The sequence below is a fragment of the Ichthyophthirius multifiliis genome (genome assembly GCF_000220395.1).
Source record: "Ichthyophthirius multifiliis unplaced genomic scaffold scaff_1120509250192, whole genome shotgun sequence".
NCBI classification, from domain to species: Eukaryota; Ciliophora; class Oligohymenophorea; order Hymenostomatida; genus Ichthyophthirius; species Ichthyophthirius multifiliis.
The window spans coordinates 1-21,080 of record NW_004086988.1 but is presented as its reverse complement, the minus strand read 5'-3'; the positions used below and the strand labels follow the sequence as shown (position 1 = coordinate 21,080).

General features: G+C 17.1%; 6 protein-coding genes across 6 annotated transcripts, besides 20 other annotated features; 2 read left to right on the top strand and 4 right to left on the bottom strand. All coding sequences in view use genetic code 6, as the record gives it.

Annotated features, from left to right (window-relative positions):
- Positions 1–39: 39 nt before the first annotated feature.
- Positions 40–3,158, top strand: IMG5_055350 (ser thr protein phosphatase family protein, putative; the record flags this gene model as incomplete). The annotated part of the gene is made up of 2 exons (XM_004037294.1): positions 40–377; positions 2,265–3,158. Coding segments are annotated over 2 exons (858 nt in total), but the record flags the coding sequence as incomplete, so codon positions are not given.
- Positions 616–656: a microsatellite.
- Positions 745–787: a microsatellite.
- An 83-nt stretch (positions 3,159–3,241) lies between the features above and the next one.
- Positions 3,242–3,351: a microsatellite.
- Positions 3,352–3,566: 215 nt separating this feature from the next.
- Positions 3,567–4,013, bottom strand: IMG5_055340 (hypothetical protein; the record flags this gene model as incomplete). Its single annotated transcript, XM_004037293.1, has 1 exon — positions 3,567–4,013. One exon carries the CDS (start codon positions 4,011–4,013, stop codon positions 3,567–3,569), a length of 447 nt encoding a protein of 148 aa, XP_004037341.1.
- Positions 3,998–4,050: a microsatellite.
- A 76-nt stretch (positions 4,051–4,126) lies between these two features.
- Positions 4,127–4,166: a microsatellite.
- Positions 4,130–4,164: a microsatellite.
- Positions 4,130–4,177: a microsatellite.
- Positions 4,132–4,182: a microsatellite.
- Positions 4,133–4,182: a microsatellite.
- Positions 4,180–4,239: a microsatellite.
- Positions 4,240–4,369: 130 nt separating this feature from the next.
- Positions 4,370–4,445: a microsatellite.
- Positions 4,446–4,517: 72 nt separating this feature from the next.
- Positions 4,518–4,567: a microsatellite.
- A 42-nt stretch (positions 4,568–4,609) lies between these two features.
- On the bottom strand, positions 4,610–7,209 carry IMG5_055330 (SET domain protein; the record flags this gene model as incomplete). The annotated part of the gene is made up of 2 exons (XM_004037292.1): positions 4,610–4,624; positions 6,727–7,209. 2 exons carry the CDS (start codon positions 7,207–7,209, stop codon positions 4,610–4,612), a joined length of 498 nt encoding a protein of 165 aa, XP_004037340.1.
- Positions 7,210–7,959: 750 nt separating this feature from the next.
- IMG5_055320 (mitochondrial carrier protein, putative) lies at positions 7,960–8,883 on the bottom strand. Its single transcript, XM_004037291.1, has one exon. The coding sequence runs from the start codon at positions 8,829–8,831 to the stop codon at positions 8,058–8,060; it is 774 nt and encodes a 257-aa protein (XP_004037339.1). The 5' UTR covers positions 8,832–8,883; the 3' UTR covers positions 7,960–8,057.
- Positions 8,884–8,997: 114 nt separating this feature from the next.
- Positions 8,998–9,045: a microsatellite.
- A 4,626-nt stretch (positions 9,046–13,671) lies between these two features.
- Positions 13,672–13,749: a microsatellite.
- A 402-nt stretch (positions 13,750–14,151) lies between these two features.
- Positions 14,152–14,193: a microsatellite.
- Positions 14,194–16,132: 1,939 nt separating this feature from the next.
- Positions 16,133–17,821, bottom strand: IMG5_055310 (hypothetical protein; the record flags this gene model as incomplete). Its single annotated transcript, XM_004037290.1, has 4 exons — positions 16,133–16,286; positions 16,319–16,959; positions 17,029–17,067; positions 17,672–17,821. 4 exons carry the CDS (start codon positions 17,819–17,821, stop codon positions 16,133–16,135), a joined length of 984 nt encoding a protein of 327 aa, XP_004037338.1.
- Positions 16,291–16,317: a microsatellite.
- Positions 16,853–16,888: a microsatellite.
- Positions 16,912–16,956: a microsatellite.
- A 640-nt stretch (positions 17,822–18,461) lies between the features above and the next one.
- Positions 18,462–18,490: a microsatellite.
- Positions 18,491–19,918: 1,428 nt separating this feature from the next.
- On the top strand, positions 19,919–20,836 carry IMG5_055300 (hypothetical protein; the record flags this gene model as incomplete). Its single annotated transcript, XM_004037289.1, has 1 exon — positions 19,919–20,836. One exon carries the CDS (start codon positions 19,919–19,921, stop codon positions 20,834–20,836), a length of 918 nt encoding a protein of 305 aa, XP_004037337.1.
- Positions 20,837–21,012: 176 nt separating this feature from the next.
- Positions 21,013–21,080: a microsatellite.

Sequence of the window (21,080 nt, the reverse complement as noted above, 5' to 3'; positions counted from 1 at the left end):
ACTACTTAGTAGCTCAGTCTTCTTAATAACCTAAGAAATGAATTTGCAAGTATTGGATTCTTCAAAACAAGATATTAGGAGTATTCCTTGGGCTTAAAGATAATAATTATTAACATAAAATTTGAAGAAAGACTAATAAATGAATGTATATTTTCATTCTATTAAAATTAATGCAGAAAATTTTAGATCAAATGAATACTTTAAATATGATCTTGTGTATTAAAAGGATGATAATACTGTAGGAGTCAAAGGACCATTTAATTACTTTCATCTTACTATATAGCAATACTAATAATTTTAAGTCGCATTTGTAGCTGACTTTGATACTACTTCTCCTGTTTTAAGTTTTTTAAAAAAACATTAATAATAAAACAATGGTAAATAAAATAAATATAAAAATATAAAAATATTTTTTTTAAAATAAAAAGATAAGTTCGTATCTATAATTGGGGGAGGAGATTACGGTTATGACCTTCATGACCTTAATGGAGAAAAAGGACTAAAATTTATGAAAGAAACTGAAACTTATTTTAATGAAATAGCCTTTAATTCAATTGCTGGAAATCATGAAGATAAAGGAAATATGTATGAATTTTATTATAATTTTTATATTTTTAAAAAAATAATTAAAATTATAAAAAAAAATTAAAAATTATTAAGAATGAAATTATTTATATATTATTTTGTTATTATTTAAATATATATCAATATATTAATAGAAAAATTAATTTTATAAAAGTTAAAAATAAATAAATATAATGAATATATATATAATAAATATAAATAAAATAGAAATTATATATTTATCTATTCTAAATTAATTTTTTTAATATATCTGTATAAAAATTTATGTACTTAGTTAGAGCTTTAACCATATGAGAAAAATATATGATATAGTGAAGTTTTTTAATAAATAGTTATCTTAAAGATTTTCAAATTAAATACATAGGATAATTTTCTAACAATAAATAAAAATCATAATTTAAGTTGTTATTTTTATTTATTTTAATTATTTTTTATAAATAAATTTTATTAAAAATCGTACACAAAGCTGCATAATCGATTTGGATATTTTCAATTAGTAAATTAAATTCATAATTTCTTTTTAAATATTTTTAACCATTTAAGTTTGATCTTTTTTATAATCACTAATTGTTGCAATTCCTGCCATTTCAATATTTTCTATCAATTAGAAAGGATATTTTTAATTTTTCTATTATATTTTAAAATATTTTTTTTTTTTTTAATGACGAGAAACAAGGACTGTACCTTTTAAAGATTATTAAAAATCAAAGTACGTGGGTCTGTTTTTTTAATATTTCAATCTTCAACTAAATCAATTTTTATAGAACTTTTTTTAATAAAGCAACCTAAACTTATATTTGTTATTTATAAATATTTCGGTTTTTATTCCTTATTGGTTTGTATTTAATTTTATTTAAATATACTATTAAAATTAAATGAAAATGTATCGATTAATATATATTTACTTATAAAATTTATATGACAATTACTTTAATTAATATAAAAATAAAATATTATTTAAATAATTTAATTTCTTTTATAAATTTTATTAGAAAATATTATATAATTAGACTTTATAATTTTATTTAAAATTAAAATGATTTAATTATTTGGATTACATATTATTTTATTTTATTTAGCGAATTCTTTAGTAAATGTTACAGCTGAAAAATGTTAACCTTAAGGTGTAAAAGTAAATTTAGGTGACAAATACAATCCTCAAATATCGAATCCAACTTACCATTATGAAGTAACTTATTTTACAACTAATGAATGTAAAGAAAATAAATTAATAATTAATACGTATACTAACTACTTAGTAGCTCAGTCTTCTTAATAACCTAAGAAAATGAATTTGCAAGTATTGGATTCTTCAAAACAAGATATTAGGAGTATTCCTTGGGCTTAAAGATAATAATTATTAACATAAAATTTGAAGAAAGACTAATAAATGAATGTATATTTTCATTCTATTAAAATTAATGCAGAAAATTTTAGATCAAATGAATACTTTAAATATGATCTTGTGTATTAAAAGGATGATAATACTGTAGGAGTCAAAGGACCATTTAATTACTTTCATCTTACTATATAGCAATACTAATAATTTTAAGTCGCATTTGTAGCTGACTTTGATACTACTTCTCCTGTTTTAAGTTTTTTAAAAAAACATTAATAATAAAACAATGGTAAATAAAATAAATATAAAAATATAAAAATATTTTTTTTAAAATAAAAAGATAAGTTCGTATCTATAATTGGGGGAGGAGATTACGGTTATGACCTTCATGACCTTAATGGAGAAAAAGGACTAAAATTTATGAAAGAAACTGAAACTTATTTTAATGAAATAGCCTTTAATTCAATTGCTGGAAATCATGAAGATAAAGGAAATATGTATGAATTTTACAATTAGTTTTACAGAAACCCAGGTCCAGATAACGATTATTATACTTGGGCGGTAGGAGATGTATTATTCATAGGATTTAATGGATTTGATATGGCTTTTATCGATGATTTTAGCAAAAGAAATTATATAGATGGAAAAAATGTAGACTTTATTGAATAAAATGGAATATACTTTGTAAAATATTCGATGAAACTATTCTTTTGCAGTAATTTACTCACATATTCCTTTGCATTGTAGTTTGTAAGTTTGGAATAATTGTGGTTAATACAGTAACTAATTCTAAAAAATGGAAGATCTTTTTGTTTAATATAAAGTCGATTTGTATTTAGGTGGACATATTCATGCCTATGAAAGACATCATCCTATTTATGATGGAGAACCCTAATTTACTAAGGATTCAGATTGTAATGATGAAATTTGTTATATTTATAATAACCCGAAAGCTCCTGTCTATGTTATTGATGGAAGCACAGGGGCTATATATGATAGTCCTTAATATTATTAAAACTCTAAAAATTCTTAAATAGTGGATGATAGATTTGGATATAGTGTGATTAGCTATATGAATAAAACTCATTTAAAATTTGAGCATTTTTCTTATATTTAAAATATTTATAATAATAAATTTATTGTTTAGAGTGATGTGTTTTACATTTAGAAGACTATTACCTTTGGATTTATTTTAAAGGCTTTTTATTTTTCATTAAGTATTATTATTTTGTTTTGAAAGAAATTATCATTTATTTTTTTATTCAATATAATATTATATTTAAGTAAAAAAGTATATAAAAATTAATTTTAGAAAATAATAAGAATAAATATAAAAACAAAAATAAAAATAAAAATAAAAATAAAAATAAAAATAAAAATAAAATATAAAATAAAATAAAATAAAATAAAATAAAATAAAAATAAAATGAATAAAAATATTTATGTTTTTATTATTTAAAAATTCTTTTTTATGATCAAAATATATTTCAATTAGTGAAAGAAGAATTTATTATATTAAAAATGAATATATAAAAATACATATATAATTAATTACTATATGATAGAAAAAAAAATTTAAAGAAAAATAAAAATAAATAATATAGAAATTTAATATTTATTTGTTATAAAATATTTTTTGTAATCAGAATAATAATGCTAAAAGAGCTAATAATATCAATCCAACTTTTAAAATATTTGCGTTTGCGTTTGTGTTTGGTTTTGGGTTTTCGTTTGTGTTAGCTTTTTCGCATTATGATTAGCTGGTAATAGTAGTAAATTTAGAATGAATATGAGTATCAGCACATAAAAAGCTAGTTTTAACAATTGGATTTTAAATGCATGATGCTTTATCTTTGCAACAGTGAGCTTATCCATTGTTTAAACAGTTTACTCCACCAATATCAGTACAGTATTTAATGCAATTAGAGCTTTAACCATATGAGAAAGCATTAAGATTAAAGGGTTATTTTAAGTTTTTTTAAAGTTTTTTAAGTAAATGGTTATCTTAAAAGTTTTCAGAGTTGAAAACATAAGCTATAGTTCCTACAATAGCAAAAATAGTAATTAATGAGGTTATTTTTTTGATCATTTTTTATATATATTATTTTTTTTATTTTTTTTTTATAATAATTTAAAATATTATTTTTAATAAAATAAAAAAACAAGAAATATATGAAGTTTATAAATAAATAAAGCTATTTATATAAAAAAATTATTAAAAAAAAAAATTATAAAAAAAATAAAAATATAAAATAATATTATTTAAAATATTTAAATTTTTATATTAATTTAATATAATTTAATGTTTTTAATTATACCTATTTATTTTATTCTTTTATTAATTAATATTTTTGATTATATATATTTTACAAAATATATATATATTTTATATATTAAATAATAATATATTTAAATTTAAATTATATTTATAATAATAATATGATAATTTTAAATAAAATATTATTTTTTATTTATAATATAATATTCATAATTTTTATTATTATAAATAAATATTATTTTTAAACATTTTCATTTTTATTTTCATAACATTTAATTAAATAAATGTAACTACTTTCTAGAGAATGCTAATTCTTATAATTCATATTTTAATTAATTTAATATTATATTTTAAGCAATATAATTAATTAATTTAAACTAATTTTATCCATTATATAGTCTATTGAATCAAATTAAATAACTCTATTATTTTTAAATTTTTTTAATATTAATAAAAATATTAATTTAAAAAAAAAAAAAATCAAACCTTTAATAAATTAATTATATTTTATTTCTATTAATAAAAATAATATTTAAGTATTATTTTATATAATAAAAAAAATAAGAGATTAGCAATTTATTATATATTCATAAAAAAATTCTAAAATTCTAAAATTTTAAATTAAAATATAAAGATAATTTTGATTTCTTATAGTAATATTCAAGCATCATTAAACTTTTTTTTTTTACATTTTCTTCTTATTTATAAAATCATATCAAATTATATCTATGCAATCTTTTTTGATTATTTATTGTTAATTGTTTCATCTACTTTTTTATTTCTACTTTATATTTTTAATTATTTCCTTTTGTGTTTATTTTTGATTAATTTTTTTTATTATTTAAATAGTTTTTGTTTAAAAACATTATATTTTTACATTTTTACTATATATTTTGTTTGAATTAAATACCTAATATTTATAATACAAGTAAATATACTTATAATTATTTAATTTTTATTAAAAAGTAAAAAATATATATTTATTTTACATTTTACTTTATAAAATATTTATTTTAAAATAAATATTTAATTCAATTTTTTTATTTAAATATTCCAAAATATAGCATATGTATATAATGCCTAATTTTTTCTCTATTACTGTTATATTACTCTTCATTAGTTTCCCATTTCTCATAAAAATTTTAAACAGCCGATTTTAAATTCTAAGTACTTTCAACAGAAGCTAGAATTTCCATAATAAGTTTTGATAAATTAATATGAGTTTTTATAATATCTAAATGCTCTTCTCTTAAAATAATAGCAAATAATTATTAGCTTTAGCATCTTTATTAATTTATTAAATCCAAAATTAATTCAAATATAATACAACATTCTTTAAAAATATAAATTTCGACTTGAATACTACTAGGTACAGTAACTTTAATATTTTTATTTTATTTTTTTAAAACTCTGAATCTTAAAAAAGATAAAAAATCCAAACAGACTTTAGTTTTTTTGAGTCTAAATTCCTTAGTAAAATCTTCGAAATTTCTATCAACCCCTAGAAAAGGAATGAGTCCTTTTTCTTATTAAAATTCAGTGATATATCCTATAAAAAGGCTTTGTTTTAGATTTTCTTCTTTTAAAAAAATTCTAAATGGAAAAGAATCATACGGATTATTTTCCATGCAAAACCCATACCAATTTAATAAATATCTATTATTTCTACGGCCATAACAATGGTAAATTTGCTAATTTTTACATATTTTTTTCGCATTACTTACTGTAAAGTAATTGTTATTATCTTAAGGGTTGTACCAGTCCCATTTTTATTCTAAAAGTGAATTTTTGTATTTGTTTTCTCGAAGAATTTCTTAAGAGTATTCTTTAAAATTTTCTATAAGTTCATATCGGGTATCTTCTTATGTATTTTTTTACAAATTCTATTAAACAATAATACTTTCTTTAATTTTTAAAGATTAAAGTTTTTCGTTTTTTCTAAGTTTTCATCACTTTCACATTAATCATTTTCTTCTGTTTCAGTAGTCGAAAAATAAGGTAATTCCCAAATATTTTTCTAACCGTTTTTAATAAAGTATCCGTTAACAATTTTAATATATTTTTTTTCATCAAAATCTTGATTATTATTATTTTTAAAAATTTGTTTATTTGAAAAAATATAGTCTTTTTTAATATTTGGAGTCAAATGAATCTTCTCAAGTTCATTTTAGGAATATATGAATTCTTGGAAAATTGAAAAATCGACTTTTTTATTTTTTAAAATATAGTTATTGGGTTTTTTAATTGCCCGTTTTCTGTTTTTCGGTTAAAAATTAAATTTATATTCCCATCTTTTGAATGATTGAATGCATCTGCTAAAGGAACTAGCAAGGTATATGGAAAATTCCATCCGTAACACCTTGTAATGCAAAATTAATAACTCCACTTGAATAATTAATAGTTAAGTTTTTCTATTGAAAAAATTTCTTTTGGATATTTTTTTAAAGTTTTTTCAAAATCATTGTATTTTGCGAACATCTTTTAAACATATTTTTTATTTTTTTATTTTTTATAAAAAAAATACTGATATTCTAAATTCTCTATACTATAAATATAAGTAATGATCTCCTATTTCTTGCACTTCTTCTTCTTTCCAATCTAAAAGTGTAAAACTCTCAGGAGCTATTTATAAATATGGATACCAAAATGAATTTTCGCCTTTTATTTTTTCCTTCATTAAATATAATGCTAATTTATTAAATTAAGCATCGTCATCTTCATCTAGATCAAACAAATGAGGATTTTCCTCCAAAATTACTTTTAATTCGCTTTATTCAACTAGGTATGTACTTAATAATAGATTATTAGGGATTGCCACAAATACTTTATTTGCTGGTATTTCCTCTTTTGCTATTACTCCTATGTATCCTGTAGGGCCAAATGCTACAGGAAATTCTATATTATCAAATATTGCACCACCATCTTTTAACCACTTTATGTATCGAATATAATTTTAGTCATTTTGGGCTTTTTGAGTTAATTCAATATTCAGTTCATCGTATTTCATTTATTTTAAAGATTAAAAAGTAATAAATTAATTATATAAAAAAAAATCTTTTATTTTATTAGAAAATACTAAATTTAATAATATATTAATTAAATAAAAATGTTTAAATATAAAAATAAATTTTTTTATAATAATTAATTCTATATTTATAAATAAAATTTCTTTGAAAAGTTTTTCTTAATATATAAACATTTTATAATGTAATTATAATAAATATTAAATATTTTGTTTTTTTATATTATATATAAAATTAAAATAATAAAATATTTATTAAATTTATATAAAATTAAAACTTTATATATTAATTTGCTCATATTTTTTATTGAATAAGTTAATTTATATAAAAATATTTAATTTAATATATTTATGTTATTATTTGTTATAAAAAAACCAACGAAATCATAATTATAATAATAATTTTTTTTTTACTGATTATTTCAAATAAAAATTTATAAAATTTTTAATTAAATTTAATAAATAAAAAATCGATATAATCATTAAATTTAAAAGAAAAAAAACATTTCTAGACAAAGAATTTTATTGGGCATTTAAAATTAATTTAATTTAATTAATTAATTAATAATAAATATATAATTTATACATTTTATAAGTTTATACAATAAAATATGCTTATTTTTAATTTATATTTTATTTATTTAAATATAAAACCAATAAAAATATATTTTTATATAAACTATAACATATTTAGGTATTAATATATAAAAATAAAATAATTTTAATTTTTTATCAAAATTAGTTTAATAAAAATTAATGATTTAAAATATATTTTATGAAATAAATAAAACAAGAAAAAGAAAAATAAAATAAAAAGCATTTAAACCAAAGAATCACCACTTTGTATAATTAAAAGTATTATGAAAGAATTCGAAAATTCCAAAAGTTAAAGTATTAGCTAAAGGTTTTCTAACTAATCTAGGAGCCAAACCTCTATAATATCCTGTAAAACCTTCATAAATATATATTTTTCTGAAAGCATCGAAGATACCTGAATACTAATACGCTGGATTTTTTTCAAACTTGCTCATAATTTGTAATCTAGCCCTAATAATTTCAAAAGGATGAGAAACCGTTGTAGCAACAATACCAGAAACCATACCTGAAATCATAGAAACTTATGTATAATGAATATTCGAATCTTTGAACATTTATTTAATGTTTTTATATAAAACATAATAAGTCCCAGCAAAAGGGCCTTCTTTAGCAGATGATGTCCATGAACCTTTCATAAACTATCCGATTCCCTCATATTTATATATTTTTTTAATCCCATCAAACATGTTTTTATATACATGAAATCCTGGCACTTCTATTCTTGAAGCAACCACTGATAGTGGATTAGTGAAATAAGCTGCAGCCATTCTAGCAATTGCTGAGGAAATAAAACTTGAATATTAATCATCACTTATTGCTTGTTTGGTTTTAAAAAATAGTTCTAATTCTTTCAAAATATGAAAATAAATTGCTGTACTTAATGTTGCTCTTAATATTTCGGGTAATAATCCTCTAAAATACCCTTTTAATCCTTCAGTTTAATGTATATGTTTTCCTACTATTAATATTTATCTAATAACATTTACTTTTTCTATATTTTCAATTTTCATCGGATTTATTATTATGCCTATTTTTACAACTTCTAATGGATGCAAAACGGTACTCGATATTAACCCGGACATTGCTCCTAAATATGCATGATTATTCTAATTTTTTTTTTTGGCTTTTATTAACGTGTTCTATTATTCAATTGTGTGGATTTAACTTTTTTACATTTTTTTTAATTATTAATATAATTATTTTTTATTTTTATATATTTATTTTATTAAAAAATATATTTTTATGTATAAATGAAATATTTTTTAATTTATATTATTAAATGAATTATTTCTATATCTCTTATTTTATACCTTTTTAATTTATATGTTAAGTATAAGTAGAAAAAAAATTTAAAAATTATATTATTTCTTAAAGATAAAATTTTAAAAAGAATAATTAATTTTTTTTATTATTATTATATTTACATTTAGTTATTTATTTTAATAAAAAAAAAACATTCAAATTAAAAAATTAAATTTAAAAATAATTGAAAAATAAATTATATGTTAAAATATTTTAAATATATTAAATTTTTCTAGTTAAATAAAAGAAATATTGAATTAAAAAAATATTAAAAAATAATAATAATAACAACTATAAAGTAAAAAAATAATAATAAAACAAAAAAATTTATTATTCAATTATTTAATGAAAAAATAAAGTTATCTAATTATTTATAAATAGCTTTAATATATATCTACTAATTTATTTCAATTGATTTAATTTTATTATTTAGTTTATGTTGCATTTATTAAGGAGTATAAGCAATAAGAACTTCTTTTGAAATTTAATTCAATTCTTATGAACATTATATAAAATCTTAAATAGATGAAATTAAAAGTTTAACTTTTATTTGATTTTTTTCTTTTTTTAATTATTAATTTTCTATTATTTAATTTGATATGCTTTCACTATTTTCTATATAAGAGAACTTATTTTTATTTAATTTTTCTTTTTCTTTTAATTTTATGTTTATATTTTCTAAATTTTAATTTAAGTTTAATTATTTTTATAAATCTTCATTTTTTTATTTTAAGATACTTAGTTTTTAATTTATTTCAAAATCAATTTTACCTATAACTTGTACTTATTCTTTAAATATGCCTATCTTCTAAACATAAGTTTTATTTTAAATTTCTAATTCTTAAATTTTCTTTAAAAATTCTTCAGTTTCTTTATTTAATGCCTATATTTATGTATTTTCTATACTATTTTATTATTTATTTTTATTAATTTGTATGTCGAATGCTGAATCTTAACAATTTATTGAAGAAATTTAAGAATCATTTTAGTGTTTATCACATTATTAAAATGACAAATGAAATTGCTTATATACTTCTTCCTCTTCATCTTATTAATCATAAAAATCATTTTTTTCATTAAAATACTGTTATTCGCTTTAAGATTAGGGGCTCAGAATATTTGGAGTTTCTGAATTTTTTTGATGTGATAATTCAAGGTCATCAGTATTTTTTTTAATTTTTTGATTGTTTTCAATATTTTCTGAAGTAATGGATTAATTCATTTTTTAATTTTTTGTTATATATAGTATATAAAAAAATAAAAAAATAATAATTTATTATTTTTTTATTAAAAATAATATTAATGAGTATTTGTTAAAAACATAAAAAATAACAGATTTATTTTTGTGAAAAATGCCAAAATTTTTTTTGTTCTAAATGCATTTTAAACTCACAATCTTTTTTATAAAAAAAGCATTTAATTTAAACTTTTAACTCTAAAAATATAATTCAGACTTCCTAAATATAAAATTCCCTTTATAAATAATTTGAAAAAATAAAAAAGCTTGATTTTAATTAAAACAGATTAGAAACAGTTGAATAGAAATTACTTCTATATTATAACAATATTTCGATTGAAAAAAATAAATAAAATTAAAAACTCCATATAAGTGAAATAATTACATAATCAAATAATTTATTAGGAATTTTATAATCGTCATAAAGCTTCAATATATAAAAATTTATAGGTTAATTATCCAAAACAGCAAACATATGTGATAACATACCTATGAATAATTTGAGAAATGATTTTTAAATTTTAAATATAGTTAAAATAGATGACAATACTTTATGTTTTAGTTGTAATTCATATATTATTTATCATTATGATATTATAGAAAATATATATATCCAATAAATAGAAATTTAAAGTCCTATTTTTAAACTTATAAACCTGGAAATAAGTAATTAAATAAGTATAGGAATTCATATTTATAAAGGAAATACTTTATTAGAAGAAGGAGTTTTAGAAATAATTTATTTGGAGAAAAAAATGAAAAGGGAATTCATTTTTTCTTCTAAAAATATTGTTGATATAAAATATGTAAAGAAAAGACATTTTTTTATTGTCATAACTGATTTTTCTTAAATTTAGATTATTAATATTTTTAACAAAAAAATAATTAGAAATATTTCTTTTACAAATGAAATTTTCTCTTGTTCTGTTGATAGTAATTTTCTCTATATTAACTTCGCAAACGGAATTTACTCGATTTGGGATTTTGTCAAAAATTAGCAGATTTTGGAAAATAATTAGAATTAAAATTAATTTTTAGATGAAATTTTGTATTCAGATTCGTTTTGGATTTGTGAAAATTTTGAGTATTATTGAAGGATAAAATGATAGTATTTATTTTTAGAATAATTAAACAGGAGATTTAATTAAAACTGAAAAAAACAAATAAATTATATTATACTTTGATATGTTTGGTATGTTTATTCCTTTTTATTTTAATAATAAAATTTATTTTAATAATTTGTTTTCTTAAGAGAATTTAAAAGTTATTAATTTAAATAATATTTCATTAAATGAAAATATTAAAAATTTTAATTTATTTTAAATGGATAATATAACACCTGTCTGTATACTTAATCATTTCGACTTTATTGCAGTTTTGTTTTTAAATGGAAAAGTACTTTATTTTAAATGAAATGTAATTTAAAATATGTTATATTTTAAATATATATAAACGTAAAAATAATTATAAATTATATTTATATAATTATTTACATATTTTATTTAATATTAAATTTTTATTAATAAAATTTATTACTAAAAAAACTTCTATTTTTATTTTCAAATCATATTCAAAATTTTTAAATAAATATATGAATTTATAAGTAATTGAAACTCTTCTTTTCAATTTTTTAAATTAAAACAGATAAATAATAATATATATAAAATAAACTGATATCTGTTAATATTTATTAAAATATTATATATATATTTTTTTTTTTCATTTTTATAAATAAACTTAATTTCTACATATAGGACATTTTAAATTGTACTAAAACCATTTTAAGATACATTTTGAATGAAAGTGATGTCTTTTTAAATAAAAATATTTATAAAAATATTAAATATTACAAATTATTGCATGGCAGTTAAATAATTTCTTATTTATCCAAATAGGGTTCCATACAAATCGTACATTCACTAATATTTAGTTATATTTAAGGACAAATAATAATCTTTTTAACTTCTTTTTTGATTTCCTTTATATTTTATATTGATAAAAAATTTAGAATTGATAAATGATTAATAATATGAACCTTTATTTTAAAATAATTAATTAATTATTTATATAGAGCAAAAACTATATAGCAACTTATAGTTGGAATATAAATAATTAAAGAAGCTATACCCATTAAAAAGCAAGCTAAAAATGCAGCTTGAAATACATATCCAATAAATAAACTAATAAAAACAGCATATTATACAAAGTTAACTTATGTTTTATTAAAAAATATATATTATATTTACAATTAGTTTACATTTATCACATTATTATAATTATAAAGGCTCTGATATCATATATATATAATTTCCAATAGCAATCATACCTTAAATAAAGAAGTTGATAATTTTTGTGAAAATAAAATTCATGAATTTAAGAAAGAAGCATTTTTTAATTAAATAATCAATTATTTAAGAGCTAAATTAATCAATTTTTAAATTTTAAGTATTTTTTTTTTTTGTATAATAAGGAATATAAGTATTGTTTCGTATGGTATTTATATCTGTATAAATACAATTATAGTGATTATATAATGAAGCATGCTTAACTTTTCAACAAATTATATTATTTGTAACCAATAAATAAAATCTTCATTATCACATTATTAGTTTTTATTATATAAAGCAATAAAGCATATAAAAAATTTTATAAAATGAAATATTACTAAATTTACTTAATCGTTTACTGCTTATTTGTGTATTTTTAAAAATTATTCATTCTTTTTATTTTAAAATTTTTTCTTTTCTTGATTTTAAATTTATTTTATATATCTCTATTAAAAATCAAAGTTAATAACCCTTTGTTCAATTTATTATTAATTCATTTTTTTATTTATTATAAATAATATTATATATTTTGTTATTATTATTTTTTAAAATTTTTCTGTGTTTTTAATATATAATGATAAAATAATAAAATAAATTATCATAAAATATATTTATTTCTATAATTAGAATGATTTTTTGTATTTTTAATTCATTAAAATTTTAGGATTAAATATTTTTATAAAACATTTAAAGCAATAAAAAAATAAAATTTATTATAATATATAAAATTAAATTAATAATATTAATTATAATATATATTTATAATTAATAAATAATGTATAATTGTATTAAATTATAATTTAATTTAAACTACACGTATAATAAATATTATAAATAATTAATTTAATTAATTAATATTTAAATTATAAATTTTAATTTGATGAGTATAAAAAAAAAATTTTAAATATTCTTAACTGCCTTAAATGAAATAATTAAAGAATATAATTATTTTGTTAAAATAAATAAATATATTTTTTGATTATGTTTAAAATAAATATATTATTAAAAATCCTAATATTTTTAAATTAAATTATATAATTTAAAAATATTAGTATTTTTAAAGATTTAACGATTTTAATTATTTATTTTAAAAAATTAAAAAAAAAATATTTAATTTAAAATTTACTTATTTTTTATTAAAAATCTTAATAAATTATAATATTTTGACCAATAAATAGTTAAAATAAATGTACAAATTATATTTATTTAATATAATTAAGAATAAAAAGTGTAATTAACATATAAAATTTCGCTTTAAAATAAATTAAATAATTAATAAATAATTTAAATACTATGTATACTACGATTCGAGAAAAAAGTTATTGTACTAAACAATATAATTTTTAAAAAACAAATAAAAGTAAAGCATAAAATTGCAAGAATAGAAAAGAATATGCAAAAAAAAAGTTAAAATTATGAAAAGTATTATCAAATAATAAAAAAAATAATCTATCGTAGGAATCTTTATTTAATATAGGTTTAAATTATTTAAATGATTTATATTATAACAAATTTAAATATTAAAATTAATAAGATTATTTATTAAAAATTATTATAGAAAAGCATATATTGCTAGTATAAAGATATAATTTAATATATATATATCTATAAAAGACTAAGTATATTATAAAAGCAATTAGATTTATACTTTAAAAGAAATAGAAAAAATATCAAATTAAAAATTTGAAGGAGAAGATAGTAATATTTTACTTGCTGTATTTTTTTATCCAGTTAAAAAACATTAAGCTTTAAGTTGTTTCATTAGAATTTCTTATTTAAATATAATTTTGGTTTGTAATTATATTTATTTTACAAAAGTATTTATATTTAAATTACTTATATTAAAAAAGGATTCTAATAAAAAGGTAGTTGACCCTATAGAAAGAATGCCCAAAATAAATATTATAAGCCAAAAACTATTAGAAGCTGCAAAAATATCTAAATATGAGGCAATAGTAGAACAAGAATTAATAAAAGCATTAAATTAATATGAATTGGAGAATTTGAAAATTCAAAAACAATTAGATACTTCTGTTTTAGAATATACTATTATAAAAATTTGAGCTTTTTAGCTTAAGGCTTTGAAGAAGCTGGCCTTAAAATTATTGGTTAAAATATGAATAGAGGTAAATATAATATTATTAAAAATATATAAATTTAATTTTATAAATATGGAAAAGTAAATCCTATGATTGCTAGAAGAAAAATAATGGCAATTATCGTATTTGTTTCAACTCATAATTGAAGAATTGGAAGAAAGTGTAATGATTTTCGCGAATTAAATAGCCGAAGTTGTTCCTAACGTTTGTGATTCTTTTCATGGTGTGACTAATAAAAATCTCAGAGATTGCTTTTTTGATGGTTTGGAAGTTTAAAGAAAAAGATAGGCTGGCATATCTTAATTAAAAGAAGAACTGCGTGTTAAAAAACTTATGTATTGCTGATTTAGCCCTTATTGGGTTTCTTAAAACATTTTAATATAAATCATCTTAGACATCTTAAATTTTTTTTTTTTTTTTTTTTTTTCAAATAAATATATATTAAATTTAATTTAATTAAGTTTAAGTATTAATTTTTTTCTTTTAAAAAATATACTTTAATCTTTTTTTATGTAATGTTAAATAATAATATTAAAAATAATTAAATTTTTTAATCAAAATCTATTTCAGATGGTCTTATTTTTACTTTACTTGCATACATGTCAAATTTAAACTTTAAATAACCTGAATAATATAGATGATACATAGAATTAGTTGATAAATGAGTATAAATATGTTTATTTTTAAAAAAATAATTACAATAACACAAATCAACATTTTTATATTTTATTATTTATTTATTCTATTAATTTTTATACTTTTTATAAATAAGCATTTTGTATTTCTTCCAAAGGTTCAATAGTTAAAATTCCTTTCAATACTTATTCATTAATTTATTCAAGTCTTTTTAGAAATTCTTTATTATTAAGAATGTTTTAAGCAACTAATACAGCATAGCTTTTTCTTTGAACACCAGGTTTTAAAGCAAATAATTATTTAATTTTTTTTATATATGAGTTATTACTATCAATTTTTTCTTCAATAATAACGTTCATATGGAGAAATCTTACTAAATAATTTTCCTGAAATTCCTAATAATTAAAAAGCTAATTTAAATGACTTGCCATTATTAATGTGGGAGTGCTTTCATATTTCAATTTCATATAATCTTAATTTTAATTATCCTGTTTAAATTTTTCGAAATCCATGTTTATTTGAATGTGTTTTTAACTAAAATAACTAATTAAATTAAAATTTAAATATATGCTTTCTTTTAATTTTAAATCTTCATTATAAAAATATATTTATATTTTTATTTATAAATAGATTGATATTACTTTTTCCTAATTCATCAAGAAGTATTAGTGATCTATTAGTAGAATTTTAAATAATATAATTTAAACTCTTCAGTTCATCCTCACCTTCCCCTATAAAAGAAAGAATAGAACTTACCATATTACTTTAACAATAAATTCCATCCAAAAGTCCAATTTTGGAAAATCTACAAGGAACAAAGCATCCTAAATGAGCTAAATAGCAACAAATGCCTACCTTTTTATGCTTTAAAAAAAAAAAAAAAAAAAAAAAAAAACAGTTTTTAAAAAAGCACTTTTTCCTGAATAATTTGGACCAGTTAAAAATGTAATTTTATTTGAAAAAGTTTTATTTAGAATTTAAAAAGAAAATGTTTTTTCATCATATTAATCTACATAATTATATACAATAAAATTGTTTCTTACATATTCTTTTTTTTCATTTATTATTAACTCTATTAGTATATTTCGACATTCCATTAAAATGATACATGAATTTTCGCTTATTTCTGGTTTTCGTAAATTGTATGTTTAACAGCCTAGAAAAAAAGTAAAAAAACATCTAGTTCTCCTAAAAACTCATTAATATGATTTAGTTCGTCTTTATTCTAGATTATTTCAAATTCTATCTCTCTTAATATTTCTCTTTGTATGTCTATTATTTTACTTTGAATATCACCATATTGTAAATCTAAATCTACGCATATATCACATTTAAATAAGAGTGCATCTTTTAATTAAAAAGAGTATTTGTAATCTTAGTTCAAGCCGTATTCTTTAATTAATTTTTAATTTCCTTCTTCTGTTATTTCCTCTTCATCCTCATCTTCATCTTCATTTTCATCTTCAGTAAAATAATTTTATTTCGATGCATTTTCTTCATCTTTATTTTTATCTTCTTCTTTTTCTTCATCTTCCTCCTTTTATTTTTTTATTTAAATAAATAAATATTTATAAATTTATATTTATTTTTATTATAAAAAATAAACTTTAATAGTAAGCAAAGACTTATCATGAACAGAAGTTTACTATTTTGACAAAATTAATTTAGAAGAAGAATGTAAAAATTTTTATTTATTTTTTTAAATGCCAACATAAAATCCTAATTAAGGGAAATACTAAATAAGTACTTTAGAATTAAAATTCCCATTTAAACATAATTTAGAATATTCCTATTAAGTAAAAGACTCCAAAGTTTAATTTAATCCTTCATTTAATTCGATTAATTTATCTAATTCTTCAACTATTCCTTTTCTTATATTAATTTCACCTTTTTTTAATTCAAATTCTAAATTTTCATCTAAGAAAGCATTTAAAAGTGTAATTTTCGAATAAGCATTTTCATCAAAAGTGCTCATAAAAATTGTATTTTAAACATTATGCTCATTTTTTAAAAGGAAAATTAAATTTAAACTACTTTCAATCGTTAATTTTAATCTTCTCCAATCTTCATAATTCATTTATACGTTTTTAAGCTTATCGATTATTTAAGAAAAATCAGTACATTATTACAAATTCTTTTTTATATTTCTTAACTTTTCTTATTTTAAATCAAAAAAAAAATCTATAGTTTCTTATCTTTTCTAATATAATTTAGATTATTTTTTAATAAAATATATAAAATAAATTTACTAGAATAATTTCTTTATTATAAGTAGGTGTAAAGAAGATTTATTTAAGCTTTTTCTTTCCATTTTTAGTACAGGCGAATTTCTCGAAAATCATAAATAAAGAAAATCCTTCTTTAGCTTTTCCTTTTCCTTTAATAAGAGAAGGATGCATATCATCTTTAAAAACACTTAAATAATGTAAAGTCTATCTATTATAGTTTACTTGTTCGAATTAGTTATTATTATTTTTTATATCTTTTATACTAAAGTTTCTTTTATTTATTATTTAGCTGTTAAATAAAAAACATAATAATCCAGATAAAGATTTTAACTTTTAAGTTTCATTAAAATCAAATATTAATTATAAATATAAATCTTTTTCAATAATTTCATTATAGTTTATATTATAAAGTTTATCCATTATGCTATTCTGTTAATATTCTTGAAGTTAAATTTTGCTTATCTTTACATTCATACACCTTTCTTCACAAAAATATATTTTTAATGCTTCTAGAATATATAAAGAAAAATTTTAAGGTATAATTAAAGCTGTTATTTCTTCAAATTAATTAAATATTTTTAAGAATTGGTTTTCATCTAATTTAAATTAATTATGGATTTAAAAGCATTATATTTTTTAAGTGCTTTAGCAATAAAAGGAAGTTCCTATTTTATTTTATTCAAAAAAAATACTTATAATTGTCATCTTTTTAGCTAAAAATTTTATCAATTATTTTAAAAAAAATTAGTAAAAAAAACAATATGTTAAATAAATGATATATTTAATTTATAAATAAATAATTAAAAATATAATAATATATTTTATATAATTATTTTATATTCAAAATAATTTAATTCAACATCAATTTTAACTTATAATTATGTTTATACAATAATGATTATTTATGAATAAAGAAATACTACATTTTAAAAATAAAAATAATATTTTGCATTATTAGGTAAATCTTAATATAATAATACTTATTTAAACTAATAATTATCTTATGTATTTTCAATTTTTATTCTTTTACATATATTTTTATTTTTAAGGGATTTGTTTAACTATTTATTGAAGTTTTTCTATTATCAGTTTCTAGTTTAAAATATTTTAAATTTTAATTATTTTTATTATAATATTATTTAAGTTAGTGATTATCCATAATCTAAAGATTTTTTTTACTATTTTCAGTTTAATTATATTAATTGAGAAATCTTAATTTAGTTATTAAGCAATATTTGTTTATTCATATAGTAAATTTGCATTTCTAATTATTCAGAAAATTTACAAATAAAAAATTTATGAATATAATTTTAGAATTTTTAATTATCATTTCTACTTTTTTATAAATAATAAAAAAATTATTCTTTTTTGAAAAATACATTCATAGTTTTTTTAGTATTCTTTTTTTGGTCAACAAATTAATATATTTTTTTTAATATTTCTTATTTATGCATGAATAAATAATTCATTATTAAATTAATGTTTTATATCTTCAAAAAATTTAGCTGTCCTTTAATTTATAAATCAACTATAAAAGTTTTATAATTTAATATATTATTTGCAAAATAATTAAACGTAAGAATTATAAATTTTCTTCATTAAAATATATTAAAATAAATTAATTTTTTAATTATAATTAATTAAATTATTATTACAACCATAGTTGACTTAAATGAGAATAATTTTTCAAATCAATGTAAGAAATAATAATTATATTACTTCAATATTATAAATATAAAATATCTGTTAAAATTAAAAATATTTAATCTAATTAAAATAATATTATATATATGCTCATTATTTTATATATATAATTATATTTTATAAAATAAATATTTTTATTGTTTTATTAAATGATTTTAATGATTATATAAAATATATTAAAATTATCTTTTATTAATTAAAGAAGTAATTAAGTTAATTTTATTATATTTCTAGAATAATTTTAAAATAAAATTATTTTAGAAAATATTATTAAAGATATTTAATTTCAATCTGTTATTTATAATATAAAATTAATAGAAATAATTATTATAATGAAAAACAAAAATGAAAATCTTCAATAAATTTTTATTTTTTCAATATATAAATTTAAAAATGTATTAATATAACTATAAACTTTTAAAAAATTGTTTTTACTATTAGAATATTAAATTATTTAATCAAAATAAATTTATATTTATTTTTGTTTTAAATATTTAATTATACATTTTTTATTATATTAAATAAATAATAATTATATATTTTTCATTATATATATGAATTATTATGAATATATATAAATATAATTATTATTATCTTTAAAAAGGATAAATTTATAAAATATATTTAAAATGTCTTGTTGTTAAAAATTATTAAGAACTTTTATAATTTTTTTAGTATAAAAAGCTTAATTATAGCTGGTTTAATAATTTATTTTATTTTAATTATAAAAACGAATATAAAACACTTTTTGAATACATACATTAAAGCCTTCAATAGTATATTATGTATATAATATCTGTTTTAGGAGGTTTATTCATATCTTAGAGTTTATTTGGGTTAAGTGGAGTCTATTTTCGTAGTAAATGTTGTATTTTTTTAAGCAGAATTTTTTCTTTTCTAATAAGTATTTTATTTATTGCTTTAGGAATAACATTGATTTATTTAAATAAAAATTAATATTAATAATTTAAAGATGCAAATTGTGAATAAAATTAAAATAATGATTTTGAATGGCTGTATAATAGTAATGAAGCTTATAAACAAGCTTAAATTAAACTATTTTGTTAAGATTTATGTTAATGCTATATTAAAAATCCTTAAATATATGAAAATGATCTGAATTTTTCATAGACTGATAGTTCTTTACCTTATTAGGTTTAGCAATGCTAATTATATAATTAAATTATACCCGAATAATATCGTTATTATGATAAATTAGCAAATTTTATTGAAACATATTTTAAATGTAGTGGAATATGTGATAATATTCCTTATTATATATTTTCAGATATCAATAATAGCCCTCCATAATACAATTAAGGTTGCAAAAAACGAATTTAAGATTTTTTAGATAAAATAAGTACTTTTGTATATTTAAGTAGCTTAATTTTAGGAGGAATATATTTTTTATTGATAATGTTAATGTTTTATATAAAATAAGTCGAATAAAAAAAAGAAAAATATAATAAGTTAATAGACTGATTAAAATAATATCAAAATATTAAAGATTTAATAAATAAATTAAAGTTATATTTGTTAATTTTTATATAAATTTTTTATGTTTTATATATAAAAAATATAAATATAAATATATTTTAAATTTTTATTCATATTTTTAATTTTTTAATTTTTATTTATAAATAAAAAAATTTGTTTGAGTTGGGGTTGGGGTTGGGGTTGGGGTTGGGGTTGGGGTTGGGGTTGGGGTTGGGGTTGGGGTTGGGGT